Source organism: Spinacia oleracea, chromosome 5, assembly GCF_020520425.1.
Source record: "Spinacia oleracea cultivar Varoflay chromosome 5, BTI_SOV_V1, whole genome shotgun sequence".
Taxonomy (NCBI): Eukaryota; Viridiplantae; Streptophyta; class Magnoliopsida; order Caryophyllales; family Amaranthaceae; genus Spinacia; species Spinacia oleracea.
Genome location: NC_079491.1, coordinates 28,873,219 through 28,882,248, shown reverse-complemented (window position 1 = coordinate 28,882,248; position 9,030 = coordinate 28,873,219). Strand labels below are relative to the sequence as shown.

At 35.6% G+C, this 9,030-nt stretch overlaps 1 protein-coding gene across 1 annotated transcript; it reads left to right on the top strand.

Moving 5' to 3' along the window:
• The first annotated feature begins 430 nt into the window (after window positions 1-430).
• On the top strand, window positions 431-2,676 carry LOC110804354 (uncharacterized). Its single transcript, XM_022009941.2, has 2 exons — window positions 431-1,352; window positions 1,517-2,676. The coding sequence occupies exons 1-2, from the start codon at window positions 431-433 to the stop codon at window positions 2,674-2,676; spliced, it is 2,082 nt and encodes a 693-aa protein (XP_021865633.2).
• Window positions 2,677-9,030: the final 6,354 nt, after the last annotated feature.

Here is a 9,030-nt window from a genome sequence, read left to right as displayed (position 1 = left end):
TGTGACCGACGTTGTTTTACTTGGGAGTGAAACACTGAAACATGTGTTTTGAGTTACTCCTAATAATACTTTTCTCTCACGAATTTCCTATCTAGCTTTTTAATTGTTCTTGATTAATTTTTTCCGCCCAATTGGTCTTTGCAATGTTATATACAAAATCATTTCGAAGTGCATCACGAATAGACTCAAGCCCATTATGCAACAAATTGTTGGTCCGTTCCAGAATGCTTTTGTTCCAAGGCGATTTATGGGTGATAATTGTCTTCTTGCACATGAAGTGATGACATATATCAAAAGAAAGAGGAAAGGATTGGAGAGATTTGCTGTGCTCAAGGTGGATATGAACAAAGCATATGATAGGGTGAGATGGGATTTTGTACATTGGCTTCTGGATGTGATGAATTTCCCTCCAAGAGGGAGACACTAGATAATGCAATGTATCACAACAACTTCATACTCAATCCTTATCAATAATGAGCCAAGTGATTTTTTTAAGCCTAAATGTGGATTGCGTCAAGGTGACCCGATCTCTCCATATATTTTTATACTTGTCATGGAGGTGTTGTCAAGAATGATGCTAAAGCTCGAAGCGACTGGGCAGATTAAAGGTATTAAATTTTCCAGAAACTCTCCTTCTATTCCACACCTGTTCTTTGCAGATGATTCCTTGTTCTGTTTCAAAGCCAATCAGAAATCATGCAAGAAGATTAGAGATACAATTGATCTATTCTGTAAAATATCTGGTGAAGCAATAAACTTTGATAAATCCAGTGTCATTTTCAGCCCTAACACCCCAAGCCCAGTTAAGAATGATCTAAAACAAGTTTTGGGTACTCCTTGCACTGAAAAGCTTGGTAGATATCTTGGATGTGATGTGGAAATTGATGGAAGATCAGTCAAGTCTTTCCAGCCTTTGGTTGATAAAATTCAAAAAAAGGTTCTCTCATGGAAGCATTTGAGGTTATCTCAAGCAGGAAGATTAATATTCATTAATTTCATTCTTGCGGCTCTTTGCTCAAGTGTGCTAGCTGTATTTCGTGTGCCAAAGAAAATTGCAGACCAAATAAATTCGAAATTCATGAGGTTCTGGTGGAAAGGTAGCTCTGATGATAAAGGTATATGCTGGGTAAAGAGAGATAATTTAGAAATCCCTAAGGGAATGGGGGGAGTGGGTTTGCGCAATATTGATAAGTATAACAAGGCTTTGTTGGTCAAACAAGCCATAAGAATTCACAATAACCTGTCATTGCTGATCGCTCAAGTCTTTAGTGCTGTTTATAAGAAATCTCCTGTTGAAGCTGGGTTGACTGCAGATATACATCACAAAGCATCTTGGGGCTATAGGGGACTGTGTAAGAGTTGAGGGATGCTGAAAATGGATTTGGGAAAACCATCTATAAGGGTGATACTGATATAAATCAGTCAAACTGGCTCCCATAAAAAAAGGTTCAAATTAAAGATCAAAATAATATAGAAAGAAATAGGATTAGTAAGGTGAAGGATTTGTTTTCTGAAGATGGGAAAAATTGGAATGCAAGTTTAGTTTGGAAAAACTTCTCCTGTGAGACAGCAGAAGAAATATTGGCATTACACATTCCACAAGAGGATAGGGATGATCAATTCCATTGGATGAATAGCAATAAGGAGAGTTCCATAGTGAAATCTGTATACAACTTTCTTCTTCTGGGAAACTCAGGCCAGAATTTCAGTGAAAGGGAGAGGTTTTGGGGAATGTTGTGGAAGAGTGATTTATTGCCAAAATGGAAAGTTTTCATTTGGAAAATTATGCATAGGGCTATTGCTGTAAAAGCTAGATTGAGGAGGAGAGGTATGGACGTTGATGGGATGTGTTGCTTATGTAAGAGCCAAGAGGAGAATGAAGACCATCTATTCAGAGACTGTCCAGTTGCAAATCACGTTTGGAAGTCTTCTCCACTTGGTATTATGGTTCAAAATAACCAACATGTTGAAGTTCAAAACTGGGTAAGGAATTTTCTCACTTATTTTTGGAAAGAGGACGGGCATGATAGCATGAGAAGCAAGGCATTCACTGCTGTTCTGTGGGCAATATGGTTACAGCGCAATGAGGTAACATTCAGAAAGGCGGAGGTTAATCCGATGAGAATTATACATTCTATTAGGAAACATATAAACCAAGCCATGGAAGCTGAGAGAATGGTGCAAATTATGAAAAGGGACAATGTGATAAGATGTGGAGATCAAAGACAAAGTAAAAGTCACACTATCTTTAAAGATAATTTTGGTATTGCCCCTTGTGATCTTATTGTTGCAGGTTATTGGAAAAGGGTCAAGAAGAAAAAATATGCTATTGCATTAGCAAGCTGGATAATTTTGAGAAACAATGAAGAAGTTGCTAAAAATGTGCAAAGAGTGGAAGCCATTGATGCCTGCCAAGCGGAATTGAAAGCTGTCCTTCTTGCTGTTCAACATGCCTATTTAACGCATATAAGAAGTGCTAGAGTCTGCACAAGTAGAGCTGGAGTGGTGAGTAACATTATAAATTTTCCTGCTTGCAGGTTTGACTTGGTCACTTTGATTGGGGATATTATGAGCATCTCTGGAAAACTTGATGGGTGCTCAATAGAGGAATGCAGCAAGGACCAAACTTTGAAGGCAAGAGAGTTGGCAGCTGAGTTTAGGGAAAAGTGTTTTTAGGGTTGTTCCTGCTTTCTTGGTTGTTTCTTTGCTTTTGTTTTTTTCTTCTATGTTTGTACTGCCAAAAAAAAAAAAAAATTATGATATTCTAGTTATGATCATAGCAATCGATATTGCTATCAATAAGAATCAAGTTATTTAGTTTGTCTTTCTTGATCTTTATCCTTCTTCTATCATTTTGTTCTTAAGCTAATTTGTTGATTAACTCAGATCTTAGATCTTTAATGTTCAACATAAATTTCTTTATCAATCCCATCATATTTGTTTTGGCTATCAAACCCGAAAACCTAACGAATTAAGATATAGTCTAATATTAGTCTCGAACAATCACTTCATACCAAACGATTCATTATGTTAATTTGAAGTTTATAAACTCGTAAAATTGCATGCTTTCGTAGTACTTTTTCTTGTTTGATGGGTTTAACTTTGTTTATATCATGCATTACACCTAGTATTACTCTATTTGTTTGTTTAAGTAATTACTCCAAGTTACATTGGTTTTATTTTTATCTGTAGAAAAAATAGGTTGCTTTTAAGAGATCGTTGGTATCACTGTCAATTATCTTTTGGTTTTTGTTTTTAAAAGTCACGTGATTTAGATTGAATCATGAACTAAAAAATAGTCATATTTATAGTAAACATATTGATTTTGAAAACTGACAACAAAAATTTGGAAACTACTCTTTGTGGTTTTCATAATTTGGTTTTTAGTTTTGTAATAAACAGAAAACTGGAAACAAAACGATAACGAAAAGGGGCCTTTTTTTTTTTGCAATGTTTTCAATAGTGCATACTTAAGCATAAATATCTCCACCGCTATATTTGCAACAAAAAAAAATTGATATTTTGAAATTACAAAATCAAACAAGATTTTTCGAAAAATTAAGAGTATTCCTTATTAAATTTCATTTGCATTAGATTGTATAAAGATTTCAACCAAGAACAACTTAATAACAACGAAAACTCTTTCTCTTTCTAACTTTCCTCTCCTCCAAAGAAAACCACAAAACTTCAAAACCCTAGCCGCCGCCACAAGCTCATTGGTGGTCGTCGTCTTAACGGCCGCCGACGAGCTTGTGCGCCACTTAAGTAAGTAGTTTTCTTGTCTCTTTAGCCTAGTAAGGATCGTGTTCTCTCAATTGAGGGGTTGAAAGAGGAACCAAGCTCTGCTTCCACCTCCTCTTAGTTCGTGCTCCTCTCGTTGGGTTGTGGTGGTTAGTCTTCGAGAGGTATTTGATCGGTCCGAGTTCATCTCCGCGCCTCTTTCAGCTCAATCTTCCGCGCCGCCGCCACGTTTTGTTGGTAAAGGTCAGTTTCGGATTAGGGTTTTAGTTTGGAATTGGAAACTCTAATTAGGTGTGCTCTTCCCGTTCGTTGTTTTTTGTTTGTTTTTGAGTTCGATTTGTGAGTTTTGGCTTGCCATCTCCCAAATTTCTAATCGTCGTCGTCTTGTGGTGTCGGACCACCCCGATCTGGAAGGTAAAGGTTTGTGCCGATGCTTGTAGTGATGAACCACGTGGTAACGGTTAGTTAAGGTTCTCCGCTTTGGGTTTTTGTTCTTGTCTAGCTCGTTGTCATACCTCCCTGTTTTGCCTTGTTTTTTGATTTTTAATAGTGCTAAGTATATTTTCTTTTAATAGAATGTTTTGGGTAGTGTTGTTTTGGTTTCTTCTTGTTGTTGGTTGTTATCACCCTTATGAGATTGTTGTAATGGAAGTTCCATTGGGGTTTTGGTTGTTAATTGGAAAACCTATGTGATTTTCCAATTTGGAGTTAGTGCGAGCACTGTGTGCGCGCTTGCAGTTTGGGTTTGTTAGGCAACCTTGGGGAATATTGAGTGTTATTTATTTCCCCTGTAATGAAGTAGTTTTAGGTAGTTGTGAAGTGTGTGTGTGTGTGGGGGGGAAAGTAATCTCCTTTAAGAAGTATGCTCGGGGATCTACATCTAAGGTGTTTGATTAGGAAAGGAGTTTATAGTTAATAGGTAGATTCAATGTCTTTGGAGTTTGGGTGTTCTTGGGTTGGGGGTGTGGAGGTTAACCTTTGTTAATCTTCATTTTAGGTTAGCATTGATAGGTGATCTTAACGCTTTCCAAATCAATTATCTGAACGTTGCTCCTCATGTTTTGGGGTTTCATAGCATGCTAAACGAGTCTATTCTAGACGCTTGTGTGCAATGCACAAGGTCTGTCCACTTGCCCAATAACATTGTTTTTCGTCCTCTCTTTCCCTTTTCCCCTAAGTTTTTCAGGTTTTAAAGGGATCTCCCAGTGGTTGTCAGCCCAACATCAATTACATCTTCTATAACGAAATCACAAGGATAAGGAGTATTGGAACAATAGCTCAAAGTAGATTGTGTAAACAAGACTGCATCAACAATCACGGGATCAATCGAGAAGATTTTGCTGCTCTTTCGAAGTTTATGTATTTCGTGTGCGTTTTTGTAATAGGCAAGGGCAGACCTATTTATACCTGGAGGGGTTCAAAGGAACCCCCATTATTTTTGGAAAAAAAACTGTAAAATTGATATTAGGGTAATTAATTACACTTGAAATAGTTAAGTTATGTATAATTAACTTACATTAATTATAATGAAATATACTTGTAGCATAATGGTTTGTTGAATACTATGTTACACAATATGTCTGGGTTCGAATCCTCCTAAAAGGATGTTAAATATGATTTTTTTACCCCTTCTTTCTTCGTGTTTTTTTTTTTCCTTTTACCTTTTACTTGTCCTTCATTGATCATCTAAATTATTCATGTTAATTTTTTTTCCTTTTGCCTTTGCAAGTCCTTTTTCCTTCCTCTCTTTTTCTTTTTTCCTTTGGTTCATGATTTTGCTTTTACAAAAACACAAAAAAATTAGTAGTGTTATTTTTACTTCATTTTTTTTTGTACTTTTCATAAGATATATATACTTTTAGCAATGTATTTTTATACTCCACTTTTATAGACTTATATTTGCATGTTTCTTAGACTTAGAGGCTTAATTAATTCCCTCGTATGTATATAACAGCATAATGCCCCATAACCGTTAAGAATGATGTTCCTTTTTTTATTAGTGTCTTTGTGTGTGTAGACACCGAAATTTTATAAATTCGTGGTCAATTATATCTCAATAAGAAGATAATATTTCAAGGGTTTTTAGGGAATTTAAACCTAGTAGGACTCTCTAACTCTCCTATATAATGTAGTTTGACATTAGGGTTTCCGGAGGCTCAGATGGAATAAGTCACAAAAGACCCCATCACGTCCCTAGTAGGTTTGAATTTTTATGGTTTACAAATTCAAATTCAAATACAATTTGATAATAGGGACGTGATGGGGTCTTTTGTGACTTATTCCATCTGAGCCTCCGGAAACCCTAATGTCAGACTACATTATATAGGAGAGTTAGAGAGTCCTACTAGGTTTTAATTCCCTAAAAACCCTTGAAATATTATCTTCTTATTGAGATATAATTGACCACGAATTTATAAAATTTCGGTGTCTACAGTGTGCTATTTGTTCAGTGGCAATTATTATAATAAAGTAAATCTCCTTCAAAGATGAAAAACTCATTCTTTCCATTTTAAATTGATATCGCCCTAAATTATTGTTGAAATTTGGACTATGTGTTGAGTTTTATTGTTAAGAAAACCCAAAAAAATGTTCCTAAATCCTACATATATTTTATTATGGTGCTTTTAATATTTCGGCTACTTACCTCCCAACTTTAACCCACTAAAAAAAGCAAGTATGAGAAATTAGAAAGCAAATCATAATTTTTTTGGACCCCATTCATAAATTCCTGGATCCACCCCTGGTAATAGGTGAATTGGTCTTTAAAGACCATAATGTTTGTAATAATGTGTAAAATTTTAAATTATGTATGATTAAGCCGATGTAGAAAAAAAAAACAATTTAATGACATAGGAGTAAATATATAATACTCCGTAATTGTTGTTAGGGATTTATTATTATGGGATTGTGATGTGTGAAATAAATGTGGGATAAATGTGGAGAAAGAAAGGGGCACATGCAGTGTCTAAAATCCCAACACGATTCTTGTCAAAAAAAAAAAACAAAAAAAACAAAGAAAATCTGAAGGTGATGGGTTTCCTACTCCTATACTTCCTACGAAGCTACCCCGGCCCATCACTGTTTGTTCCAAAACCCCCAGCTAATCCAGTGATTACTTCTACTCTTACGGAGGAGACCTGGTTATTGGACAGGGTAGTCCAATGGATAAAGGGTTAGGGTCAAGTTAATAGGGCTTTTATTGGGCAGGACTCTTATTGGACAGGGCCTTTATTGGACAGGGTCATTATAGGGTCAAACTTATACTACAATTATTTTGAAAATAAAAATAGTAATGATACAAAAAATTACATGCATAGCTTCGTATTTACTTGTACTTGCACATGGCTCTTTTATTTTTCATTTTTCATTGCTCGTTTATTGACCCGTCCAATAATGACCCGCTATTGACCCGCGACCCGCTTTTGACCCGCCCATTATCGACCCTCTAAAAATGACCCTTTCAATACCCGATCCTCTTTTGACCCGCACCGACCATGACCCGCCCCGCCCGATAACCAGGCCTATTACGGAGTACTCCTACTCCGTATTATTTTATTACGGAGTATTAGTTTACTAATCATTAATCAACCATCAATTATGTGTGATTACCGATGTAACTCCGGCGAGGGATCCCAAACTCTTTATCACGTGCCCCTCTCTTTTATCAACTTGCCTTTTTCTTGTCCAAATTTCAACTTATCAGTGTCATCTATTTTGATTTGTTTTTTTTCTTGAGACTTATTCAATATTCACCCTTTAATTAGTGTGATACTCCCTATTACGGAGTATTTTGTTAAAACGATCCTAACATTTCGATTAGAACTTTTATTTTGAGGCTAACGAGGAAAATGGGCTAGAGATTTGAAGAGAACGAGACCCAAAAGAAGCTAAAATATCGATTGGGTCAGAAATTTTTTGATGGGGTTAATAAATGTTATATTTCACATGAAGCTATATATATGTTTTAACTCATATGTCACACAAAACTACGGAGTATATTTTTATACTCATTTATCATACGAAGTTAACTTTATACTCAATTGACATAATTAACAACTTGTATTCCAGTGCTTACGCGAGTGATGCGTGCATGGCATTTTGTTTGAATATTGTAATTTATAAAACAAAAGTGATAACGAGTAGTTGCTTAGGGTCTGTTGGGTGTCACTGTCACTGTTTGGTCATTTGATTTGAAAGTTTTATGATTTAGATTGAATTATGAATTAAATAACAGTCATAACTATGATAAGTTTGTTGATTTTGAAAATTGATACATAACTAGTGCTTTCCATCTATTTTCCTTTTTAGTTTTTTAAAAAACAAAAATCATGACATTGGATAAATAGATAGGTTCAATATTTTTTGTTTGAAATGATTATTTTATACTCCCCTTAAAAAAAATAGAATGATTATTTTATACATACAGAGAACTCAATTAATTTATTTCCATCAAAACAAATTTAACGTATTAATAAGAATATAATACGTGCTTCATATTTCACAGGGATATAATAGATATACTCAGGGCTGTCAAATCAGGTAATTGGACCGGTTTTAGACCGGTTATAAACGGTTCAGGTCACTTCGTAACCGGTTAATGTCGGGTCAATATTTCAATTTGGGTCGATCTAGATCGGTTCAGATAACTTTCGGGTGAGGTCGGGTCATAAATTATTTTGGATTGAACTCAGTTTCGAATCATGTATATAACTTCGATTTGGGTCAATCTCGGATTTGGTTAAAACTGGTTCGGGTTAAAACGATTTTTTATCGGTTTGATTAGGTTCCGATTTTCGAGTGTATGTCGGATTCAGGTGCAAATTCGAATATCGGGTTTTATCGGGTTGGGATGATTGCAATTGTTAATTTGTTATAGGGTAAAATCGAATTTTGAATTGCTATTATATTGGATAGGATGCGGGTTCGGTTCGGTTAAAGTTATCAGATGTAAATTGGGTTACGAGTCTCATCGGGTTGCTAGCGGTTCGGGTCAGGGTCTTCAACTCACGGGTTAAATCAGATTTCGGGTCAACAACGGATCGGTTCAGGTCGTCTTTAGTCTGGTTATTTCTCGAATATATTTGATTTGAATGTCCGTTAATTTCGATCGATGTTCGAGTCGGATCACTTTTTAACAGCTCATATATCCATAAAAGAAAATGGAGAAGTTAAAAATCGGAGCAGCGTCTTCCGGAGCGGGTCTTTCACATTCGTAATGAGAACAATATTGGCTTGAAAATAACACCTTCTTTGCCTCTTTGGTCCTTTTTATTACTCCGTACTTTTATT